At 37.5% G+C, this 26,235-nt stretch overlaps 2 protein-coding genes and 1 non-coding gene across 13 annotated transcripts in view; 2 read left to right on the plus strand and 1 right to left on the minus strand.

The window, feature by feature from the left end:
• LRP2BP (LRP2 binding protein) overlaps positions 1–24,611 on the plus strand; it is a 38,811-nt gene extending 14,200 nt beyond the window's left edge. For 7 of the 10 annotated variants that reach the window (XM_032329230.1, XM_032329235.1, XM_032329238.1 and 4 more), the window contains 8 exons: positions 204–316; positions 3,409–3,522; positions 13,519–13,661; positions 13,746–13,851; positions 15,174–15,397; positions 17,194–17,368; positions 19,684–19,796; positions 24,503–24,611. In XM_032329230.1, the coding sequence (XP_032185121.1) occupies positions 204–316; positions 3,409–3,522; positions 13,519–13,661; positions 13,746–13,851; positions 15,174–15,397; positions 17,194–17,368; positions 19,684–19,749 (941 nt within the window). In that variant the 3' untranslated portion in view covers positions 19,750–19,796; positions 24,503–24,611. Of the gene's footprint in view, positions 1–203; positions 317–3,408; positions 3,523–13,518; positions 13,662–13,745; positions 13,852–15,173; positions 15,398–17,193; positions 17,369–19,683; positions 19,859–24,502 lie in introns of all 10 variants that reach the window. The other 3 variants (XM_032329236.1, XM_032329237.1, XR_004282301.1) reach the window with 2 other exon arrangements.
• On the plus strand, positions 6,698–6,804 carry LOC116582074. Its single transcript, XR_004282370.1, has one exon. It is a non-coding gene; the product is annotated as a U6 spliceosomal RNA (small nuclear RNA).
• Positions 22,765–26,235, minus strand: part of SNX25 (sorting nexin 25) — a 120,888-nt gene continuing 117,417 nt past the window's right edge. For both annotated transcript variants that reach the window (XM_032329224.1, XM_032329225.1), the window contains exons 17-19: positions 24,523–24,704; positions 23,903–24,003; positions 22,765–23,361 (exon numbers count right to left, since the gene is read on the minus strand). In XM_032329224.1, the coding sequence (XP_032185115.1) occupies positions 23,281–23,361; positions 23,903–24,003; positions 24,523–24,704 (364 nt within the window). In that variant the 3' untranslated portion in view covers positions 22,765–23,280. The remainder of the gene's footprint in view (positions 23,362–23,902; positions 24,004–24,522; positions 24,705–26,235) is intronic.

Here is a 26,235-nt window from a genome sequence, read left to right on the forward strand (position 1 = left end):
TTATTTTATGATTATACCAGGTGCAGTGTTAGGTGCTGTCATCATCTTTTTCCCTTGAGCTAAGGAGGCCAGTTTTATAAATGAGAACCAGGAAGGAAACTAGTATAAACAGTGCCAGATGAGTTCTATATAATTCACGACTTCAAGAGTGGAAATTCATATCATAGGGATAAAGATGGAATTCTTTACCTTTTTAAAACCAGATCGTTACAGCCATGAGAATTTGGTGGATAAGGCATTGCAGCTCTTGAAGGAAAGAATAAGAAGAGGGGATGCTATGGCATATTTTCTCCGAGGCCAACTATATTTTGAAGAGGTATTATTTCCTGCTTGGTTTTTTTTTCTCATTTTTTAAAATGTCTTTAAATTCAGTTTAGTTAACATATAGCATATTATTAGTTTCAGGAGTACAATTTAGTGATTCATCAGTTGCATAGAAGACCCAGTGCTCATTACATCACTCACCCAGTTACTCCTTAATGTCCCTCACCCAGTTACTCCCTCCCCCCATCCCCTTTCCCTCCAGCAACCCTCAGTTTGTCCCATAGAGGTAAGAGTCTCTTATGGTTTATCTCCCTCTCTGGTTTTTTTATCTATTTCATTTTTCCCAGTTTTCATTTCATATAATGCTGTTGTAGGATCCTCATTGCAAAATTCCCTGTAGAGTTCCTTTATGCAGAGGGAGTTCTGGTAAATTCCATAAGCATGGTTATGGCTTTAAGTACAAGATTAAGGAGATATTTGACCTTCCTCCATAAAAGTCATTCTAATAAAAGTCATTTATAGGAGTCATTCCGGTATATAATCCATTCTCACATTAGAAATTAAAAATATCACTTTTATATTTTTGCCCCAAATAATATCATTTATAAATTCTTTTCCTATGAATAACAACTAAAGATGCTGATTCTTACCTAGCACTTAGAGGCTTCATATGTTCCTCCCCAGAGGTAGGAGGGTAGCTGCCCTCTTTCTCCACATTACACTGAGGCATCCTGAGGCACAGATGTAGGCGAAACTGTGTAAAACATATAATATATATAACAGCAGTCCTTCATTGACCCCCACGGGGACATGTGGAAACGGACCAGCTGTCCCCAATCCCTTCACCACTCACTGACTATTTGGGCAGCTGTTAACCTCTATCCCACTTACCCCTAAATCTGATTGCCCCATCATTCCTTCTGACGACAAATATTTGTTGAGGGCTCATCATGCACCTGTCACGATGAGGCTAGCATAGGTTAAGAGAATGATCTCTCAGCTCGGGGCATCAGGTAGTATGATTCCTAGTACTTGTTAACTGTGCAGCCTTGGACACAAAGACTTTACCTCTTAGAGTCTCAGTTTCTTCGTCTGTAAAAGGTGGGTAATGTGTGTGTCCTAGAGCCATTGTATTCATTGTAGAAGTATTACTAACAGGGCCTGGCACCTAATATGTGTTTTATAGGTGTTAACTATTATGATGCTCAGTTCAGACCATATCATGATGAGGGGACCAGAATAGTCCCCATTTCATGAAACTTAGTCTACTAGGGGAAGGAAATAAATGAATACGTCATTACAAATAAGAAGGAGTACTATGAGAACAGTTAACTGGGTATGTTAAGAGATTAACTTAGGGAGAGGGTGGACCTGTGGTTAAAACTAATTTGAAGAGGGTCCCCTGGGTGACTCTGCTGGTTAAGTGTCTGCTTTCAGCTCGGGTCATGATTCCGGATCCCAGGATCAAGCCTTGTATCGGGTTCCCTGCTCAGCAGGGGGTCTGCTTCTCCCTCTCCCTCTCCTCCACCCCGCTGTTCCTGCTCTCGCTCGTTCATGCTCTCTCCAGTGAATAAATGATCTTAAAAAAACAAAAAAGAAACTAATTTGAAAAAAATGAAATGAGCAGTGCAAACAGCCCAGTGCAAGTGCATCCCAGGCAAAGGGGAGAAAATGCAGTGTTTCAGAGATGAGGGCGTGCTCTGTGAGCTCTAGGAATTGAGACCAATGTGGTAACAAGCAAGGCAGAGAATGGCTTTAGATCAGCTTTGTTTAAATTGTAATAAGAAAACACTCAAGTGTCTTGAGTCCATGATGAACAGATTAGAAGGCAGGCATGAAACCAAGACCAGTTTAGGGGGAAATCATACTACTTCAGGCAAGAGAGGATGCTGGTCTTGACCAGAATGGTGCAGTGGAAGCTGGGTCCTGGATTTACTTTGGAGACACAAATAATAGCATCATGGACTGAAAAGTAGAGAATGGGGAGGGTGACTTTGAGAAGATAGTCAAGAGTTCAGGTTTCATACACATGGTGTTTCGGATGTCCGTTGTCATCTATGTAGACAGGTTTCAAAGTAGAAACTTACACATTAAGACTCTAGGTCTCCAAGGAGAAGTCTGGGTTGAAAATATATATTTAAGATTTTCCAGCATGTAGATGGTATTAAAAATCACGAAAACTAAAAGGACCTCCTTTCTCTTTCTTCCTATAGCATATTCTAACTTTTCCAGCTCCCTCACATCTCGGCCAATCATTAGCCAGAAAGGAGAATGAGTCTTAACAGCTAGGTTATTAACTCATTATTATGTGTTCTTTAAAATCAGTATTTATTAGTATTTTGGTGCAGTTTTAATTGGTTTTGTCAATTTGTTGATTCATTATAGTTTATAAAAAAAAGGATTTCAGTGGCTGTTGTGCCTTCCAGAAGTTGCTTTTCTCTGGTCTGCTCTCCCTAAGTAATAACTTTCCAGTTTAGTAACAGACTTTCTTTCCATGATTACAAAGGATTCAGTCTTTAGTGCAAGATATTTTCCCTTGTGGAGTAAGATATCAGCCCCATTAGTCCCTCACACCATAGCTTCAGATCATAGCACTGTTGAGGAGCCTTAAAACATGCAGGTTTCCAAAGGAAGCCTGGGAGAAAGATAATTTTAGAGAATCACATTTGTTGTTCCATGTCTTCTCCCTAGCTGGAGAACTGCAACCCTGGAGGACATGAACCATCCAAGTAGTGGATATTTAATGATAGTGAATATCCTGATGTTCACATTTTCTCTGATGCTCTGGCCCCAGCTCTGAAGTTTCTCAGACTCCAGAAGTGGTGAGGGTATATGGTAGGATGGATTCAAGAGGGCTGCGCTATCATTTCAAGAGAAGTTTGGCATACCCGAAAGTAAGAGTGAAAGCAAAAGAGAAATCTCACCCAGATTCTTCCTGGTCACCCTCAGTTGCCATATTCACGTCTATTTAATTGATTTTATAGTGCGCTGACTATTGTCGATGCCATACTTACAAATTCCATAAATTTGTTGCCGTCTTTTGTTATATTTGGTGCTCCTAGCCAGATTTAAGTGGGAATTAAGTATTTGGGATTACTTTAAGGTAATAATGAAAGTAATTCAATATTTCCTGGGAGCTTTTAGGGATGGTATGAAGAAGCATTAGAACAGTTTGAAGAAATCAAGGAGAAAGACCATCAAGCAACTTACCAGCTAGGAGTGATGTATTATGATGGGCTGGGGACACCTACAGATGCTGTAAGTTACTGTTTTATTTACGGTCTCTAAAGATCTCATAGTTAACGGATTATTTGATAGAATTAAAATTATATTTTAATAATATATTTCTATACTTATACTTTAATAATATCTATCCTTTTAGTATTTAAGGCATAGCAGTAGTCATTTTTACATTTATGTGAAACACAAATTTTCTTTTCACCCCCTCCTTGCTAACATTGACTGTCAATAACACTTTTGTTTTAAAATGTTTTCCTTTAAGAATTTATTCCATGGGGAAAGTTAGAAAATAAGCAAAATAGGATCACCAAATTCTACTGTCAAATATGACCCTGGTTATTATTTTAAAGTATATGCTTCCATGTATTACCCCATGCAAAAAATTATATATATATATATTTGTGTGTGTACGTTTTTTTCAATGTAGGGCCGTACTATATATGTTTTTTATATCCTTTTTCTCCTAACAATGTATTTTGAATGTCCTTCTCCTTGTCAATAAATATGATCTATATTATTATTTAAATACCTGCATAATTGATGTGTATCAATATTTTAGACCTCATTTATTTATGCATGCTTGAAGATAAAAGAAAGAATAAACTGAGCTATGAGGTTTGGAGATCAGTTTTATAATTTTTTCTATTCCTTATGGGCTTTATTATTTATTTATTTATTTATTTATTATGTCTCCTCTTACAAGGAAATTTCACATACTATCAAATAAAGATTGGGAATTTACTTTTAAATTTTTCAAAGATGCTCAGAAGTTCATTTCTCTGTGTTCATTAGCAAAACTTCTCTATCCATAATGGTCTATTAACAATTTGTGAAAAGTCACAGGCTTTCTACTCTTCACTTCACTGCTTATAAGCAGTATGGTCTTGGGGAGATTATTTCTGGACTCCAGTTTCCACATTTGTAAAATGAGGACAAATAAACCCAAGTTAGAGATACCTCTGTCATTTCCCCACACCCTTGGCCATCCTGGATAACTGATCACAGCTCCCTTAATAGTTGAATCCAGACATAGCGCAGGACTTTTATCAATACATAGCTTGAAGGTGACATTACCAATTCAATCCACTGGAGGCAGCACACAAGATAAAACCTGTCCACCTAACTTGCAGAGTTGTCAAGAAACTGAATAACTTCTAAAGGAAGGCACGTGTCTTCTTTCCTGACTTTGTGTTGTATAAAGGTAACAATGGGGACTACACTTTAATTCCTGAAATTCTTCATTTGTATTCTTTTGTAATCATAGCACATGAAATAAGTAAATGATGAAAAAATGAATATTTCCATTAAATACAAGATATTTTATTTTAAACTATTTATAATTTAGCCTGTTAAAAACACAGTAACATGTCGAATACAGGACTACATTGCCCTTACTGTGAATTGAACACAGTTGACCATACCCCTCTTGAAACATCTTCCTCTTGGTATCTAAATTCTCTCCCGTGCTTTAAAAAACTCTTACCATCATCTTCTACTGTTTGGGGGGTTCTTTGTTGTTGTTTTAAAGGTTTTATTTATTCATTTATTTGATAGAGCACAAGCAGGGGGAGTGGCAGGCAGCAGAAGGAGGAGAAGCAGACTCCCCACTGAACAGTGAGCCCAGTTCGGGGCTCGATCCCAGGACACTGAGCTGAAGGCAGATGCTTAACCAGCTGAGCCACCCAGGTGCCCCAATCTTCCATCAAATCTTGTTTGTGTCTGGAATACAACTTTCCCTCTTCATCTCTTCATAGCCTCCCCTGTCTTTTGCTAGCTGCTTCTCTTCTAAGTGTTGAAGTATGTCAGAACCTAGGTCCCTGGGCACCTGGGTGACCATGCTCTCTCTGCCTGCCTCTCTGCCTACTTGTGATCTCTCTGTCAAATAAATAAATAAAGTCTTTGAGGGGGAAAAAAAAAGAAGAACAACCTAGGCCTCTGCTGCCCCCACTTACTCTCTCAGCTCATCCTGCCCCATGGCTAACACTCCCTAGACTTTACAAAGATGTCCAGATTGTTGTCTTCACACCAGAGCCTCCTGCTGACATCCATACCACCAACTGCCTGTCTCTCCCTAGATAAGTAAGCATCTCTCGGGTCCTTTGAACTCACCTCTAGTTCACCTACAAACCCGATGCTTAAAACACACACAGATCCTACCACTTAAGACAGTGGCGTTTCTTTGTGCACTGGTACCATTCATGGGGGTCATCGTCATCAATGGAGTTGCCTTAAAAGACACAAAAGCAGCTTAAAAAATATCTGCCTTTGTTTTTCGCGCCGTGAGCACCTGCTCTACCATCCCCGAGGTGTGTACTCTTGTGACTTATCCAGCTCTAGTTTACTTGGATTCATTGTATTCTTTACTCACTCCTTCATTCCACAAACATTTACGAGGCAGGAAGAGTCTGAGATGCTTGGGGAAGCAAAGGTCAGTACGAAGAGGAGCGCATAGTCTGAGGAAAACTACGAGTGCAGTTGTGAGTCCTGGACGGAGACAGGTGCGTGTGCTAGGCACAAGGCGGGACTTGTTTTCACAGAGCCGCTGACAGGTGCTGACGCTCAGGACACAAGAACAGCTCATAATGTCAGGACTGGCATTCAGATGGAGGGAACAACATGAGGCTGAGTTGGTTAAACATCTCCCTTCAGATCAAGGTCCATCCCAGGGTCCTGGGATCCACACAAATCGGGCTCCCTGCTCAATGGGGAGCCTGCTTCTCCCTCTGACCCTCCCCCCTCTCATGCGCTCAAATAAATAAATAAAATCTTTACCAAAAAAAAAAAAAAAAGAGAGAGAGAGAGAGAGAGATCATCTGTCTCAAATTCTGCTGTGGTGAGTTTAATGGAAACTGAGCACTTAGAATTAGGCACATTAAGATGAATCTCATTGGACAGACTGACCAGCCTTTGCAGTGGAATGGTAGGGGACGCAGGCCAAAGGGGGCTGGGGAGACTGCAGGTGAGAAGGCAGACAGAAGCACTGAGTTTTACCATAAAGCAGAACAGATGCATATGCAATAACGAAGGGATCATGGACTCGAGGGGGCCTCCTCCCAGAACAGAGATGCCACAGTATATTTGTAAGTCGATACACGAGATCTAGTATAGAGGGAAAAAATGATGAGCTGGGTAAATTCACGGATTTGGTGTTTCTTTTGATTTTCTATTTTCTCAGTGCAGAAAGTGAAGCCATATGCTTGCTTCAGCAGTATGTGTACTAAAATTGGAAGGACAGAAAAAATTAGCATAGTCTCTGTGTACAAGGATGACATACAAAGTCTTGAACCACTCCATTTTTTTTTAATAAAAATATAAAAAATTTAAAAAGGTGAAGCCATGAACTGAGAATGAGGGAAAGGGCAGGGAGCCGTAGAAGTGCGAAGACAAAGGATAAAGTCTGAAATCGTATCTTCTCTACCAGGTAAGTGGGCCAGATAATTGATGAGACAAATTGATAGTACTGTTTGCCAGGGCGGAGAGCTCGCTCTGAAATGTGTGATCACGAGTTTAAAGAAGGACCATGCTCAGCTGCTTGAGTGCAGCTGAGTAGGCAGAGAAGGCCAAAGAGGGAAACAGGAACAAAGACATGAGTATGGCCACAGATACAGAATCAGCTGAAAACATGGGAATTAAGAACATGAAGAAGCGGAGGAGCCAGAAGGTTAGGAGATTCAATGGGTTGGCATAGGGCAATTTCGAACAGAATGGCTCGAATGTGATTACATACGGAGGCCCGAGGAGCATCAAGATGGCCTCTGCAGGTCCCTCCTCACCTAGAGTGACACTGTTAGCTTGATTATACTCTTAACCTGCAGTAGCCCACTCTTAATTTTTATCGCTTTCTTTTATTAATTTACCAAGTTGTTCTTGATACTCATTTGGTCCAGAGGCTGATTGAACTGTATATACTTGGCGTGGTAGATTTGAACCGTTTTCTTCAGGGAGCATTCACAGGTCGTTATCACCCCCACAGAGATAAAGATCACACACACTGAGGAAGCTACAAATGCGACCTGGAAATAGCACTGGGGGAAAACGGGTAAAGCAACCAAATTTTTGGCTGAGATAAAATTGTGGTGTGGACAAGTTTACCTATGTAGCCTTTCTCTTCCTATTTCATAAAATCCGAAAAAGATTTTTAAATACTTTCCATAGCATCAGGCAGTAAACATTGGAATGTAATTCAGTGCCAGACTGCAGGAGCTTATGAAATTCACTGTCTCGTCAGGCAGCAGCGCTGGTTTCCCAGAGACACCACTTTCCTAAGTCTTACCTCTAACCACTCCCCAGATTTAACTTTGTGTATTAAATGTAATCAGAATCAAATTCCCTATGAGATTTTTTATGGCATGTGGCAAGCTGATTAAAGAATTCATATGAAGGAGCAAAAAGCCATGGTACTTAAAGCAATGTAGTTTTTGGGTTTTGTTCAGGAATAAGGCAAAGAGCAAAAGAACAAGAGTCCAGAAACAGATGGACACAGATATAGGAGTATTTAGCACATCATAAAATTGCTATTTCAACTCAGTGAGAAATGGTGATGAAACAATTTGATTGCCTTTTGAACTTATTTTCTAGTCATATTTTTTCTGATAGTTGCTCTAGAGATTACAGTATGCACTTTTAGCACAATTTACATGGAGTTTATATAGAATTACTTCAGGTAAAACAAGAGAACCTTGAATAAGTGTGCTTTCATTTACCCACCTACCCCCAATCTTTAGTGTTGTCATAGTATACTTCTTAAATTTACGTTATATTATAAATCCCCAAATATAAAAGTGTAATTTTTGCTTTAGTCATATCTTTTGAAGAAACTAGGAGGAAAACAATTAGGTACACATATGTATATATATATGTGTGTGTATCCTTTTATATTTGTTACATACTTACCACTTCTGGAACTCTTTATTCCTTCCTATCAACCTGTGTAGACCTCTGGCACTATGTTCTTTTCCTTTCAACCTGAAGAATTTCCTTTGAAGGGCACTTCTTATAGTACAGTTTGCAGATAATGAATTATCTCTGATTTTGGTAATCTAAAAATGTTGTTAATCTGCCTTCATTTTTTTTTTTTTTTTTTTTGCTAAATCAGGAAGACAGCTTTTATTTTTGTCTGCATAGCATTGTTCCTTTTGGAACCAGAAGCTGTCTTTTCTTTTTCTTTTTTTTTTTTAATTAAATTTATTTATTTTCAGCATAACAGTATTCATTATTTTATCTGCCTTCATTTTTTATGAATTTTTTTGCTGGTCGAGTTTTTCTTTTCCACATTTTAAAAATGCTGTTCTTGGGGCACCTGGGTGGCTCAGTGGGTTAAAGGCTCTGTCTTTGGCTCAGATCATGATATCAGGGTCCTGGGATCGAGCCCCACATCGGGCTCTCTGCTCAGCAGGGAGCCTGCTTCCTCCTCTCTCTCTGCCTGCCTCTCTGCCTACTTGTGATCTCTGTCAAATAAATAAAACCTTAAAAAATAAATAAATAAATAAAAATAAAAATGCTGTTCTCAAATCTTCTGGCCTTCATTAATTCCCATGAGAAGTCACTCACAACTACTATTGTTGCCCCTGCCATTTTTATTGAGATATAATTAACATATAACATTGTATTAATTTAAGGTGTGTGTCTGCATACAAATACATATACACCACATCTTCTTTAACCATTCATCTATCTGTGGACATGTAAGTTGCTTCCATATCTTGGTTTTTGTAAATAATTCTGCAATAAATGCAGAGGCATATATATTTTTTCAAATTACTATTTTCATTATGTTTGGGTAAATACCCAATAGTGGAATTATTGAACCATATGGTATTTCTATTTTTTATTTTTTTGAGGAACCTACATACTGTTTTCCACAATAGCTACACCGGTTTGCATTCCCACCAACAGTGCACAAATGTTCCTTTTTCTCTATATCCTCACCAACACTTGTTATTACTTGTCTTTTTTTATTTTAGCCATTCTGACAGGTGTGAAGTGATAGCTCATTGTAGTTTTGATTTGCATTTTCCTGATGATGAGGGATGTTGGGTATCTTTCCATTTGAATTATCTCTGATTTGGCCATCTTTAGGTCTTCTTTGGAAAAATGGCTCTTCAGGTCTTATGCCCATTTTTAATTGGATTATTTGTGTATATGACATAGTTGGGTAAGTTCTTTATATATTTTGGATATTAACTGCTTATCAGCTATACCATTTGCACATAACTTCTCCATTCAGTAGATTTTTGGCTTTTTTCTTTTGTGTGTGGTTTCCTTTTCTGTGCTACAAAAGCTTTTAATTTTGAAGTAGTCTCAATAGTTCATTTTGGCTTTTGTTTCCCTAGCTTTATGAGACATTATCTAGAAAAATGTTCTAATGGACAATGTCAGAGAAAATACTGCCTGTTTTCTAGGAATTTTATGGTTTCAGGTCTCACATATAAGTCTTTGGACCTTTTTATTTTTGTGTGTGGTGTTAGAAAGTGGTCCAATTTCATTCTTTTACATGTAACTATCCGCTTTTCCCAGCAGCATTTATTGAAGAGACTGTCTTTCTCTCATGGTGTATTCTTGCTTCATTTGTCAGATTAATTGACCATATAATTGTGGGTTTACTACTGGGCTCTATCTCCTGTCCATTGGTCTCTGTGTCTATTTTTGTGCCAATACCATACTGTTTTGATTACTATAGCTTTGGTAGTATACCTTGAAATCTGGAATTAAGATATCTCCAGCTTTGTTGCTCTTTATCAAGACTACTTTGCCAATTCAGGGTCTTTTGTGGATCCATGCAAATTTTAGTACTTTTTGTTCTACTTTTGTGAAAAATGTTGTTGGTATTTTGATAGGGATTGCACTGAATCTGTAGACTGCATTGGGTAAGACAGACATTTTAACAATGTTGTCTTCCAACCCAGTAGTGTGGAATATCTTTCCATTTTGTTTGTGTCATCTTCAATTTCTTTAATCAGTGTTTTATAGTTTTCACAGCATAGGTCTTCCACCTCTTTAGTTAAGTTTATTCCTATGTACTTTATTATCTTCTGTGCAACTGTAATTGGAAGTTTTGGAGTTTTTTTTAAGATTTTATTTTACAGTGAGCATGAGTGGGAGTGGAGGAGGGCAGAGGGAGAAGCAGATTCTCCACTGAGCAGGAAGCCTGACACAGGGCTCAATCCCAGGACCCTGAGATCATGACCTGAGCCGAAGGCAGAGGCTTAACTAACTGAGCCACCCAGGTGACCCATGTAAATGAGAGTTACTTAATTTCTTTTTCTGCTACTTTGTTATTAGAATGTAGACATACTACTAATTTCTGAGTATTAATTTTATATCCTGAAACTTTACTGATTCATGACTTCCAGTAGCTTTCTGTGGAGTTTTTAGGATGTTCTACATATAGTATCATTGTCATCTATAAACAGTGACAGTTTGCTTATTTAAAAAATGAATACTTCTTTTTCTTATCTGATTGCTGAGGCTAGGACTTCCAGTATTATGTTGAATAAAAGTGGTAAGACTGGACATCCTTGTCTTATTCCTGATCTTAGGGGAAAGGTTCTGTTTTTCACCAGCGAGTAAAATGTTAGCTGTGGAGTTTTCATATATAGCCTTTATTGTGTTGAGGTATGCTTCCTCTAAACCTACTTTGTTGAGAGTTTTTATCATGAATGGATGTTGAGTTCTACCAGATGTTTTTTCTGTGTCTCTTGAGATGATCATATGATTTTTATCCTTTGTTTTGCTGATGTGATGTTATCACACTGATCTGTGAATATTGAACCATCCTTGCATCCCTGGAATAAATGCCACTTGATTTAATGTATTGTTGGATTCAGTTTGCTAATATTTTGTTGAGGATTTTTGCATCTATGTTCATCAGAAATATTAGTCTGCAGTTTTTTTATGGTGTCTTTGTCTGGTTTTGGTATCAGTTAATGCTAGCATCACAGAATGTACATGGAAAGTTTCCTTCCTCTTCTATTTTTTTGGAATAGTTTGAGGGGGATAGGTATTATCTCTTCTTTAAATGTTTGGTAGAATTTACCTGTGAAGCCATCTGTTCCTTGACTTTTTTGTTAGTGTTTTACTGATTAAATTTCATTACTAGTAATGTTCGGATTTTTAATTTCTTCTTGATTTAGTTTCAGAAGATTGGATGATTCTAGGAATTTATTCAAGGTTGTTCAATTTATTGGCATATGTTTATCTTTTCAAGGAACTAGCTCTTGGTTTCATTGACATTTTTCTTCAGTCTTGTATTTATTTCTGTTCTGATCTTTATCCTTCCTTCTACAAACCTTGGGCTTTGTTTTTCTTTTTCTAGTTCCTTTAGGTGTAAGGTTAGATTGAGCTTTTTTCTTGTTTCTTGAGGTAGGCCTGTATCACTACATATTTTCCTCTTAGAACTGTCTTTGCTGTGTCCCAATATTTGGGGATATTGTGTTTTCATTTTCATTTGTCTCCACATACTTTGTTGATTACTTCTTTGCTTTATTGACCCATGGTGGTTTCGTATCGTGTTATTTAACCTCCATGTGTATTCCCCACCCTTTTTTCTTCTGATTTATTTCTAGTTTCATACTGTTGTAGTCAGAAAAGATGCACAGTGTGATTTTAGTCTTCTGAAATACTAATTATGTAGTTGTTCTCCTGTATTTAATGTGTCATTTTTATCTGGCTGCTTTCAAAATTTCTTTGGCTTTCAGCAGGTTGACTATGATGTATGCCTAGGAACGGTACTTTGTGTTTATCCAGCCTGGGGTTCACTGAACTTCATGGATCCCTTCTATTTGCAGTTTTTAAGAATAATCTCTCCAGTAGGGAAGGAAAGAGCGAAACAAGATGGGATCGGGAGGGAGACAAACCATAGGAGACTCTTAATCTCATGAAACAAACTGAGGGTTGCTGTGGGGTGGGGAGGTAGGGAGAGGGTGGCTGGGTTATGGACATTGGGACAGGTATGTGCTATGGTGAGTGCTATGAAATGTGTAAGACTGATGAATCACAGACCTGTACCCTCGGGACAAATAATACATTATAGGTTAATTTAAGGGAAAAAAAAAGAATAATCTCTCAACTTATGTGTCCTCTGGTAAACTTTCCAGTGTCTTTAAAAAGCTGGGGGGCTTTTTGGAACCTACTTTAATGTTTTTTAATGTTTGCTCCAGATTTAGACATTGCTATCTGTGGAAGGATTTACACAATCACATCACTTGACTACCAGTAAGCTCCCTCTTACTATTAGGTTTGGGGGAAAAGGCAAATACCCATGTGACACATTCACAAAAATAAATCCTTATAAATTGGGACTCACTAGAAGGCAAACATCTTTATTTTCTATTATTGTGGTGTTCAGCCAGCAACAGAACTTGGAGAGAGCAGTGAAGGATGAAAGCTAGAATGTAGTGTATAAGCAATGTGTTTGATGGTCAAACATTTTCTTTTTTGGAGTGATGTTTGAAAATTTGTGTCTGATGGATTTCTGGAGGGGGCAGTGTCTTGTGCTCTTTGCGACTAAGCAGATATCATATGAAGATTAGCATATTGGATGTAAATTATCACTGAGTATACTTTGTGTGCTTAAAGAGAGAAAACAGTGTTTGGGGCTCACAAATGTACTCTAATTATAAATGTGGAAGAAGTTACAGATATTCCTGTACTTTGATAAGTACTAAAAACTGTGCCCATGCAGAATAAGGGCGATAAGGTAGGAAGGAGGAGAGAAGAAAGGAAACTATATTGAAACATAAAGCAACTCTGAAAGCTATAGAGTGAGGGAAATGCCTTATATCCTGGAACTCTGGGAACGCCTACTCAGTAGACGGATCTCCACTCCCTCCCTCCGTCCCTCTTTTCTTTCCAGCTCTGCAGATTAAAGCACAACCATCCTGTCTGGGCACAGAGTCATGAGAGCAAACATCATGTCAGAGGGTGAACACTTTACAGTATTATTGGGAGAAAGAATTTAGTTTGGATAAAACTAAAAACTAGGGTTTTTTTGTTTGTTCTTTTCCTTTGTGGAAGGAAAAAGGAGTGGAATATATGAAGAAAATTGTTGATTCTCCATGTCCCAAAGCAAGGCACTTACAGTTTGCAGCTGCCTACAACCTTGGAAGAGCTTATTATGAAGGGAAAGGCATCAAACAATCAGATGAGGAAGCTGAAAGGTAGTTTTACCTGAAAACAAGATTTTTTTTTTTTTAAATCAAATGCTGACACAAAGAATAACTTGCCTTGCCTTTCTTTTTCAGACTGTGGCTTTTTGCTGCAGACAATGGAAATCCTAAAGCTAGTGTGAAGGCTCAAAGTATCCTAGGATTGTATTATTCAACAAAAGAGCCTAAAGACTTAGAAAAGGTAACACTGATCTATTTGTCTTTAATGCTAGCACCACATGTAGATTAATATTTTGCTATTTCTTTTTTTTAAAATATTTTATTAATTTATTTGACAGACACAGATCACAAGTAGGCAGAGAGGCAGGCAGAGAGAGAGAGGGAGGAGGAAGCAGGCTCCCCGCCTAACAGAGAGCCCGACGCGGGGCTCTATCCCAGAACCCTGGGACCATGACCCGAGCCGAAGGCAGAGGCTTTAACCCACTGAGCCACCCAGGCGCCCCTGCTATTTCTTTTTTGAATGGAGGATGGTAAAGAATGAGTGTTTATTTTTAAAGATCTCTTATAATTCTTTAAAATGTAAAGTTCACATTTTAGTATCTCAAAGCTCATTTCATGCTTTACTCATCTCCACCTCTACCAAAGGAGTCCACAGATGTGCGAGAATTTTGCATGCTATAAAAAGCCTCACACACAAAATATTATTATACCATGAAAGCTAAGAGAATCCTGAAATATAGCCCAAATCCTTTTACATGTGAATAAATTAATTTGTCCTAAGAAAGTTATGATGCTAATAAGTAAAATACCAAAAAAAAAAAACCCAAACCCAAAACCAAAACAAAAGCCTAGTAACAAATCAAATCTATTTAAGATTTTTACAGAAATACAATCTCTTTAATCATCAATCACTGAAACATTTTCAAAGAAATCCTATAGGGAGAAGGAAATGTAGAGCCAAGTCCTACTTGTAGGAGGCATTAAGGAAAAACTTAAAAGAAGCACATAGCAACCAAGACCCACTTTGGATAACTGAACAGCTACTTGGAAATAATTTTTTGAACTAATTTAAATTCACTGCAGTTGCACATTGAGCACGTGTGCTCGTGGCCACACATGGCTTTTACCTTGGTTGCCTCTGATCTCAATAGGCGCCATCTCGGAGGTCCACCTGGACCTGACTGCCCTTCAGCATTGGCAGCTCTCCTCTCCCTGCAGGGCCTCATGGCAGGTGTCTCAAAGCCCAGCAGACACTTACCTCCTATTCCCTACCCTCCCAGTCCTTCCTCTGGAAAAATGAGAAATCGTGAATCCTGAAACAGCTGCAGTCTAGACTGTGGCCTAACCTACACGGTGGGTAGAAGACAGGTGGGCTCACCTTAGCACTCTCTTCTAGGTATGTGAAATTGGGACCAACCTGAAATATACTCAAGGTGCTAGAACTATTCCAGGAGATTAATTAATACTACTACCTTATAATGAGAGATTTTTTTTTTCTTTCCAGTATTCCCTTATAATTCTGCCTGGTGAATAATAAATAAATGAAGTTGTGTTTTTTCTTAGGCATTTTATTGGCACTCGGAAGCATGTGGCAATGGAAATCTGGAGTCCCAGGGTGCACTTGGATTAATGTATTTTTATGGACAAGGCATCCGCCAAGATACTGAAGCTGCCTTGCAGTGCTTAAGGGAAGCAGCAGAACGTGGAAATGTCTATGCTCAAGGGAATCTCGTGGAGTATTACTACAAAATGAAATTTTTTACCAAGTGTGTTTCATTTTCCAAAAGGTAAATAAGCTGGATGGACATATTTACAGTAAATGTTACAGAGCATTTACTAAATGTTCTGTGCCAGGTCTGTTCAATAGAACTTGCTGCAGTACTGGAAAGGATGGCTATTGAGCACTGGAAATGTGGTTAGTGCCACTGAGCACTGAACATTTCACTGCATTTTAATTAATTCAAATAACTATCTGTAACTAGCAGCTACCTTATTGAATAGTATAATTCTATGCCATTGGTCTTCAGGATTTCAGCGCTATTTGCTCTATATGCCAGCTGCATCATCCTCATCAACTTTAACTTTTTGGGGCATCAATCTCCTTTTTAATAAAGAAGAAAATGCTTCAATAGCATTATAAAAATAGTGTATATAAAGTACTTAACATAGTTTAGCATATAAGAAATGCTTATTAAATATGTTTTAATTTCTTCTAGACTCTTCAGCCACATGTTCTAGAACTGCACAGGTGCAAGGTAGCTTGATAAGATTGTACAATGAGAGTAATGGTTAAAAAATGTCAACATTAACATCTTATAAAATATATGGAGATTTCTCTTCTTTGAGCCCATGTGCTTTCCTACATTTATTTGCTCATAACTTACAAAAAGTAATGTACCAGGAAAAACAAACCTGGATGTCTTCTAGAAAGGCTGTAAGGCCATGATGATGTGTTTCCCTCCCAATAATGCCTGACTGAGCCACTCCCTGGGCCCCACTCTGGCCTCGCCCAGGGTGGGGCAGCCATCTACAATGTAGGATGAAAGAGCTGGTTCCACCCTTCATCCCCCAATATCATGGCTTCCAGGCAGCAGGCCACTTCCATAAGTGACTCTTAATCTCACAAAACAAACTGAGCGTTGCTGGGGGGAGGGGGGCTGGGAGAAGGGGGGTGGGATTATGGACATTGGGGAGGGTATGTGCTATGGTGAGTGCTGTGAAGTGTGTAAACCTGGCGAGTCACAGACCTGTACCCCTGGGGATAAACATATATTATATGTTTATTTAAAAAAATTAAAAATTAAAAATTAAAAAAAAAAAAGTGCGATTCTCAAAGTCCCCAATCTTCAAGTACCCATCTGGTTAACACCAACACTTTAAATAGTTCTTAAAATATTTCAGACTTTTCATTATTATCCGCATTCCTATTCCCCATAATTTTACAGGTGACATTGAGTTGAGTAGCTCACATTCTCACACAACTCTCCATGCTTGTGTCAGAATGATAAAGGAGGACTTCTTTTTATTGCCCATTTTTACCAAAGACAGATGTGTTGGTTACTTAGTATGTTTTCTGATCCTATGGGACTTAGTGCAAATTTAAGGTTAATGTTTGAATAAATGACCCAAAGAAATAGAAAATGCCTTTTTCCCCATTGTTTGAATCTGCAAAGTGATATTGAGTTTAAAATATTAATATTACAAGAAAAAAAAGAAACCTTTTGGTTATTAAGTCTGACAAGTATTATCACAGAGAAGCTGTGACATAACCACTCTGGTAGTTCCTCTTCCCCTGGTTTTATTTTATTCTATTTATTCTATTATATATAAATTATACATATATATAATATGTATGAATTATACATATGTATAATTTATATATAACATCTAAATGTATATGTTATATATAAATATTCTATTATATTTACCCTTCACCAATAACAAACAACTTAATCCTCAAACGGGGAAAAACTGGGAAATCACTTTGGGTGCAAGGAATATTGTATCTCTGAATATGTCATTTGTAAAAATGTAAAACTAAAGCGATGTCTTTTTATAATTTCACAATTAAACATCACAACAGGATTGCTGACTATGATGAGGTTCACGACATACCCATGATAGCCCAGGTCACGGACTGTCTCCCAGAATTCATCATCAGAGGCATGGCCATGGCATCTTTCTACCATGCCCGATGCCTTCAGCTTGGCTTGGGTATCACAAAGAATGAAGCAACAGCTAAACACTACTATTCTAAAGTAAGTAAGCCTGAGAATCTATATGAATGAACCCAAACAGATATTTCCAAACTGGTAGTTAAGCCTTGAACATATTTATGGATTAGTATTTTTTTTTCCTACTTAACCATTGTGCAGATAACCTGTCTAGGAGAGGTTGTCAGACACATGAATTGTTTGCAGATAATTCAACAGATTCTTATTAGCATAATTGAACTAGATGATGGAAGTCCCATTTTGAGGCATATTATTCCCTCTCACTCTGCTACTCTACAGCCTAAGGCCCAGCGCGGAGAGAGACCTTAAAGCCAGAATATTCACGCTGAAGTGTGAATCTACTCTCATTTTAGTACCTTAAAGATACGTAGTTTTAAAAAATGTTATGTATGACATCTACCACACTTAGGAGGAATATTCGTGAGCTTGAGGTAATCAGTTGAAGTGAGACTTTTCCTGTTTGATTTCATGTGATGTAGATTCCAAACGGATTTCACCTCTAAAATCAAGCAACTTAAAAAGTGGGAATGAGGTGGGGAAAGGGGGAATCATTATGAATAGTAACTGCAAGAAAATTTTTTAAAAAATAAATATAATAAAAACTGCATGCCTTAGGTCCATGACATCCATCAAGTCCAAACTAGAATTATGTCTTCTTAAAATTTATAAAGCAATTCGTGGGGGTACATAAGCTGTTTACCTGGAGCAGGGGAACAAGGGAAGGAACAGGTTTCTAAATCCTTTGCCTGAATCTGACCATAGGGTCGTAGTGGTTCTCAAACTTGTCTACATTAAAATTACCTGGGTGGGGGGCGGCTTTGCGGCTCAGTGGGTTAAACATCTGCCTTTGCCTCAGATCATGATCCTGGGGTCCTGGGATCACCCTGGCTCCCTGCTTAACAGGGAATCTCCTCTCTCTCCCTCTGCCTCCTACGCCATGATGGTGCTCTTTCTCACTCTCTCTCTCAAAAAAAGTAAAATCTTTTTAAAAATAAAAATAATAATAATAATAATAAAATAAATAATAAAATAAAATCACCTGGGGATCTTTTAAAAATTCCAAAGCCCAGGTTATTTCAGAACAATTAAGTCATGAGCCTTCCAGGGGACTCCAATGTGCAGGCAACTTTGGAAACCCTAAATTGTTTCAAATTAAAATTTCCAAAGTATTAAGGCCATATTGATACATAAACATAGGAACACAGTACACAAAGACAACTGCTGTTTGAGAGATTTACCACTACACCATTCTACCAGTAAGAAAAACTGTCATCTTTAAATTTTTAAAAAATCTAAATGCTCTGTATTATACCAATTTCCAAACCAAGTCAATTTCAGATTCTGTGGTATCCATCATGTCCTTTCTAAAGAAATATAAGCAGAGAAAATTCTGGGTCAAAAATATGCTGAAATGTGGTATATATTAATCCCAAATAAAACAGCAAAACAAGCAGACTGCAATCTTAAAACTATTTTGCACATGGTGGGAGATAATACCCCCATTACTCAATTTTGGGCATTGTATTTTACAGAATATGATTTTTAAAAATGAAGAAAATTCAAAAGTAGCATGCCAGTGAAGGGTCTGGAATCCTGTCATATGAGGCAAATGCCAACTACTTTGCCTCTCTGGGTCACCACAAAACCAGCTTCATATATTCTCCTAGGACCCCTTCATTGATTCTAAAGTACACAGAGGGATATTTTAGCTTAGTATAAAGAAAAACCTAATACAACTGCTTGGGAAATAAAAACAAAAGTCTTCCCTATAAGATGGTGACTTAGCAACCAAGCAAACCAACTGTCATGGGTCCTGAAGGAAAAAGGAGTCAGGTGTGAATGAGATAACCTCCGATGTCTCTTCCAAATTCTTGACCTTCTGTGCAGTTACATGCACTATTACTTCTCGCTATTTACTTTATCATAATAAAATGTTATTTTAAAATAAAATTATCATAAAGTTGCTGCTATTCATATAATAAGATAATAGCAAGTTTGAGGCCAAATGCTAATGCTTTCCATGTTACTTATTTTAATAATTCATAACCTAGAACACTATCATCAGTGTGTAAATTCCCTTGATTGTTTCACACTCATAAAATTTTCTCTTTCAAGTGACAGTAACAATAACATGGTTATTTTCAGTATGATCTTTTTTTTGCATAGACTAATTTGAATTTCTTTTATCAAGAAATCAAAATAGAAATGTGTCATAACTAAGAAATTCCCTTGAAATTCACAGTAGTTCTTAAAAAATAAACCTAAAACTTTAAGTTTTAGTAAGACCTTAACAATTCAAAATGTATCTAAATTACGGACTTTTTATCTTTGACTTTCAGGCTTGTCGTCTCAATCCTGCATTGGCAGATGAACTTCACTGTTTACTTATTCGTCAAAGAATTTAGACCATAATGGATTTCAACAAAGATCATCAACCCTAACACCGTAGAATGTGTGTATTTTTACAGGAGCAACGTTTGGTTATCTTCTGCATCCCAAGTTACATTATCCTGGGTATTTTACTAAAGAAATGTTACCTTCATTCTTAAATCTCTAATTTTGCAACTTGAAACCCAGCTATAGGATCAAATTGCAAAAAAAGTCCTTAGAGATCCAGCTCTTAGCTTACAGACTGGCCGAGATAACATCAAATATGGAAAACCATTCCATAAACAAATACCTCTTTCTTTTCTTTCAATAGAGTGTCTAAAAGGCTTAGTGTAGTCTTCTTAGCTATAATTCCTTCAGATATATGCTGCAAACATAAAAAACACCATTTGCAAGTTTAATTCCTTAAATTTCTTTGACCCTTATTTAGTTTTCTGGATTTTGGACAGATTACTGATCTTAATTTGCTGTCATTTAAAATTTTTAAGATGCACTAAACTAATATGAAATAAAGAAATTTAAAGAAATTTTCAAATAATGTTTTTAAATAAATTTGTGTAGCATTTATACTTCTGAAGAAATTAAAACTAAGACTGCACTAAGTCTTTTGGGACATCTTGTATTCTTAAAAGATATTCTTATAAATAATTGGTTAATTTATTAAAACTTGAAAAAAAGTAAGTTTTAGAATCTTGCCTCTCCATATCTCCCCTTAAAGATCTTAAGGAGTAAAACCACTGCTATATTCCTGATAAGATAACCAGTTAAGCTAGATGTTTCTTTGTGCTTGGACTCATTTTCTAGGTTTAAAAAAATTTAGATGCATTTCAAAGCAAGATAAAATATGAAAAAAAACTCAAATCATCTATCAATATAAGAACAGTAAATATGTTAAAAATTTAAATTAGCAAGAGGCTTTCCTTACATTAATGAGATCTGTGAAGACAAAAGTTAATCATTTAAATAGTACCATCCAGATGGAGAAGATGGTGTAGCAGTGTACATCTGTGAAACAAACACACCGGAAACAGTGTCTTCTAGATACCTTCACAACACCTTCTCTGAAAACACACCATACCAATGTGTCTTTATTTTATAAATCGCAATCATCCTTCCCAAAAGAGGATCTAAACAAGGTCTCATCTTAGTATAATTAATACGCAGGTACCAGTCACTAAAGAAGTTCTGTTTGGCAGAAATTGCTCGTTCTTGTTTTGTACTCTGGTTTTTCTATATTACTTCAACTTCATTTTGTCTCTATATAAAGAAAAGCACTTTCCATAGACTTAGGTCTGTGTGATACCCTCAAAAGATCACATACTTCTCCCTTAAATCTCTTAAGAGAGAGAAAATTAAACCATCCCTGAAATCTAATCCTTTTCTTAAAAAATCTCTACTCAAGAGTCTCTGTTCTCCCCCACTAATGTTTCAATAGCTCAAGTCCATAACAAGATTTCATAATACTTAGCTTAAATCTCTTTCTACAATATAAGCCCACTTACTTCACTCTTGTTCTTAATACCATCCATATATAATATTCCTTCAGCCATTTGACAATCTAAACTCCCAACCAGTATTCTTTTCTCCACACTGAATCCAGTCCCTTAAGCTTTTAAGAATCCTAAAATAGGAATGTAATACGGCGGTGCTTGTTGGCTTTAACTGCACACTTAATAGATATGCTTTCTTTTCTTCATCCCAAAGTCAAGACTGGTTTGTAACTGCTATTAAAACATAGGTCTGAGAAATTCCCAATGTAGGAATTTGACAGGTGTCATATGGGGTGAAATGTTACACTTAACTATCTTCAGTGAATCCAACATAAAATTTAAAGTTTCAGTTTACTGTAGTTACCATTAAGCTGGTACTTGTGGCATGAGGGAGCCCTTGTAAACTACCACTGCTGCAGACCGTGGTATACACCGTGAGTAGTCAGTAGGTCAGTTTCTTTAACTCAAGTGAGTTGAAGTGAGTTGAGTGAGTTCCAGATCCTTAATCTTAAAAAAGAAAGAAAGAAAGAAAGAAAGAAACCAAAAAACTCCTACGATTTCTTATAGCTCCTATTTCTTATACTTCCCAAAAACATTAAAATTTATCTTAAAAAAGACTGAGGACTCAAAATAGTGGTTTTTCTCACGTTCAGTATACACTTTAACAGCTATGGTTTCATTACGCATAAGGTGGACATTACCAGTGACTGTGTTAGGATGAGTTCCTGGGGTTCTGTGATCTCAGGTTGCTTCTCTTATCTGACTGAAGGATATCTCTTATTCATCCTGAAGCGTCAGATATCCTCCTGGCTTGAAAAAAACGATCAAAGAGCTGTGACTATCTTTATCCCAAAGATGAAATTTGGTTTACTAATTTTTAATTGTTCACCTTTCATTCTTACATTCGATATTGAGGACTTGGCAGGTAGGATCTAGCAATGCCATAATCAATACCACTTTAGTATATATACAGTACTTCCTTTCATGGATTTCAGACTGAATTTTTGCCAACTAGTTGTATTGTTTTCAATGTTCCTGGGCTAGGGTGAAGGACAGTTATAGAAGGGAATGTGTTTTATTAATATTGCATAATAGATGGTGAAAAGTGATTGACATGTTCATGGCCCCACTATTAACAGTCACACAAAGTGACACCTACACCCTGGATCTCACACAAGGCTCCGAAGAGTCCACAAGACTTGATGATGAAATCAAGTCCCTCAGGTCCCTGAAGTAACTTCCCATCCGCGTCTCCCTGTCTCATCGCTGCACACCCTTCAAAGCTCCTATCCCACTTCCCAACAGATCACTTCACACATGAATTCGGCTCTTCGCATTCACACTAAAAACTGTAATTTTCACATATTCATTCTGTGTTTGGAGAAAGGCAGCCAACTTTGTACTTCCTTGCGGAAGTATTTATGTGCACAGTGCTTTTTACCCCCTCCCAAAAAAGGTATCTGATAAATATTTGAACTGCCTGAAGTGTTTCAACCTCGTTTTTTGAGATGTATGTACCTTACACATCATAAAGCTTAGTGATCCATTTTTGTATTTTATTGCTTCAAATGCTTCAAACTATGGGAAATCTTTGGTAAAAATAAAGACAATAAAATTTTCACAATAACTTTCCACAAAGCATTGCACAACAATGTTCTTTAGTACACATGAAATAATACAGGAATGTTCAGAGTCCTCAGTGAGGAAAGTAGCTGTACAATAGTCATAGTTCTTCATTTTAAAACAAAACTGTTTTCATAAATATTTAAAATATTTCCTACGTTCTTATCACATATTAACATTTTTATTTCAATCAGTGTGTTGAACTTTATCTTATTATTAAAATAAAAACAATAGTTACAGAAGTGTGTTTTTCTGTTGCCTATGACGGCATTAAGTATCCCCCCCAACAAATTCTGCTCACTTCACACAAAACTAGAGGGAGGTAACTAACATAAAAATCAATATGGTTCTCAACCAAGCCCTCTGTGGAAAAGAGGAAAATATTTCATGTCTATTGTTACACAGACATTTCTCTGGTGGTTTATTTGTGCAGTCTCAAACTTGACCAGCTTTTAGTTGATCTAAATGACTTCTCAGCTCAGGACACAACTCAATTAGCAGCAGTTCCATCAGCACCTGAACCAAGAAAGAAGAAAAAAAAGTAGGAAAATATGGAGTTTTTTTTCTCTAAGGGTTTACTCATAATTTTTATGTCTTAAGAGAAAGTCTCATTTTAGGTCTGAGATGCTTCTCCATGAACAAGTTATTCTCCAATAAATGGGACTAATATAATCTAAACTCCATTTAGTATCAGACTGATTGATTTCATGGTCTCTTTGCCATCAACAATAGTTAATATTGATAATTATAATCAGACGGATGACTGGGAAACAGTTTGCTTTCCCGAAATAAAATTAAACAGTCATGCAAAAATGTCACATGCATCTCTCCCGTGACAGGATGGGAAAGCTGCACACACTGGAGGCACTCTTTTTCTTTTTCCAAACTGAACTGAACAGTCAGACAAACAAAAATGAAGCTGAGTAGATAATGGGTTCAGAGTTACAAGTAACAGGAATGATTAAGTACACAAGGGGTTAAAATGAACTCCCATTTGTGAATGGAAATGTCAGATTGAATTAATAGCTGGTCCTCTGGTTGGCTTTAAATTACTCACATATAACAGATGCTTATTGGCTCTTGTTTCTTGCAGTGCATTGAATATTTTTATTATACCATGCCGGGCATTTTGCTGTCCAACAAGGCTCTGAAGCGTATCTGAAAGATTAAGTTTACATTCTGTGCTGTTACCAATAAAGTACACAGTCTATGCATATCCAGTGAGGGAAACAGTACATGATGTATATGGAACAAATAAAGGCACTGGGGCATGAGGAACATGAATGATCGGTTCTTTCAAACGTTTAAAGAGAAAATAGCTTTATTTAGAATTTTCAACAGAAGGCATTTATACAAACTACAATTTTAATATATTGCTACCCAATTAAAAAATTAATCTCTCTGAACAGTGTACTTTGGCAGGATTTTTAAAGCACAACATTTATTATCTGTTCTAAAACATTTTTCTAAGTAAAAGAAAGCATTATAACCAGTACTGTTCTTATTAAGATTCTCAGTATAATTTCTTAGCAAAGGACATGTTTTAAAAGAAAAAAAAAGTGTGATCATTTTTCTTGTAAATAAGGTTTCCTGAGAGATGTAAGTGGAAAACGCCTTACTAGGGTTAACGTTCGCCCTTTATCCCTGTATTTTTCAGGATCAGAAGCCAGGTCTCACCTGGGATGTTTTCAAGCAACTTCTGCTGTGCCCTCTGCTTTGTGGCCTGACTGTGTTCTTCGCTTCTGATTGTGGTCGGTGGTGCCAATTTCCCATTTGGCCAAAAAGCATCCCGGAAAACATTGATGTAGTAAACCAACATTTGCTCACTGAAAATCCAGTTCACTGTGTCCCGGATTTGTCTTTTAAGAGAAAAATATTTCTTGGATGAGGTTTTTAAAAGTTGTATACTCTATTCTCAAAAGGCATTTATCAATGGGTAGGTGAAGATACAGCCTGATCTAAATGTTTGATGAATAAACTAGGAATTGGATTTTTAAACTCTGGCTCTGAAAGGTATTCTTCATTTTGGCGGTACTGGATGACCAATCATTCCCAGAGCTCACTTTTCTGTTGGTACCGACCTCTCCAAATGTCTGCCATGTAGTACCCTGCAGTCGGTAAGGACAAGAACCCAGAGGAGACCGACTGGTTTGAAACCTGCAGCTACTTTAACTGTGCACAGTACTTAACTCACTAACTTCTCCATGGGGTGGTATAAATTGAAAACATAATCATTTTAAGACTGTTAAAAGTGGTCTGGAAAGCTTTCCTGAGCTCCTGAAGTCTTGGGGGAAGAACCTGGCTTTTTCACTAGCTGTCTCTTGGTGTTGCTATGGCACATCATGCTAGGCAGAGTGCCCCGACCCAGGGTAAGCATTTCACATGCTCACCAGGCAAGGGGAAAAAAAGATACTGCCTTTCTTTCTTTTCTTTAAAATTTTATTTATATGAGAGAGAGAGAGAAAGAGCGCAAGAGTGAGCACAAGCCAGACGGTGGAGGAGAGGCAGAGGGAGAAGCAGACTCCCCGAGGAGGAAGCCATGTGGGGCTCTATCCCAGGATGCTAAGACCATGACCCAAGCAGAAGGCAGATGCTTAACTGATGAGCCATCCAGATGCCCCCATATATTACCTTTCACCTTAAAGTGGAAGCCTTTGAAAAGATACATTGCTAGAGTATTCCACACTTCTCTGGGAATAAAAGTTGGGCAGACATTTGACTTGCACAGTTACAAATAAATGGCTTTTATCTGGTTATGCAGCTTTTCCGCATAGCCCTATCTCATTAGTCATTAGTAAAATGCTAACCCATTCCAGGATTTCTGCTGTCAAGAGACAAGTAACACAGTTCAAAGAGCCCAAGAACAGTTGTGAGGTTGGAAGGGGGAAAGGGGGAAAGAATCATCTTGACAGTGCCAGAAAATCTTGAAATTTCAAATTCAATTCATGAATAATAATAATAAATCAAAAAGCCTTCAAGAATATCTGACTTCCTAACTATTTAAAGAGACAATGTAAGGCTTTCAGAAATAGTATCTGAAATATAGGTTTCAAGCCCTGGTACTTTGCACAGGAATCAGTTACTATTGATGTCTATAAACTCCAACATGAGTCAAAACTATGTTAATTCTGTTCATAACTACATGTCTCCTACGATACTTCCCTATACTGTTTAGAACTGGGAAATTCAGGGATGCCTGGGTGGCTCAGTTGGTTAAGCGTCTGCCTTTGGCTCAGGTCACGATCCTGGCATCCTGCCCACAAGGGGCTCCAGCTCCTCGTCAGGCTCCCTGCACACGACAAAGTCCGCCTCTCCCTCTGCCCTTCCCCACCTCCCCATGCATGTGCTCTCTCTCAAATGAAGCAATTTGTATCGAGACCAATACCTGAG

The sequence above is a fragment of the Mustela erminea genome, chromosome 21 (assembly GCF_009829155.1).
Source record: "Mustela erminea isolate mMusErm1 chromosome 21, mMusErm1.Pri, whole genome shotgun sequence".
NCBI lineage: Eukaryota > Metazoa > Chordata > Mammalia > Carnivora > Mustelidae > Mustela > Mustela erminea.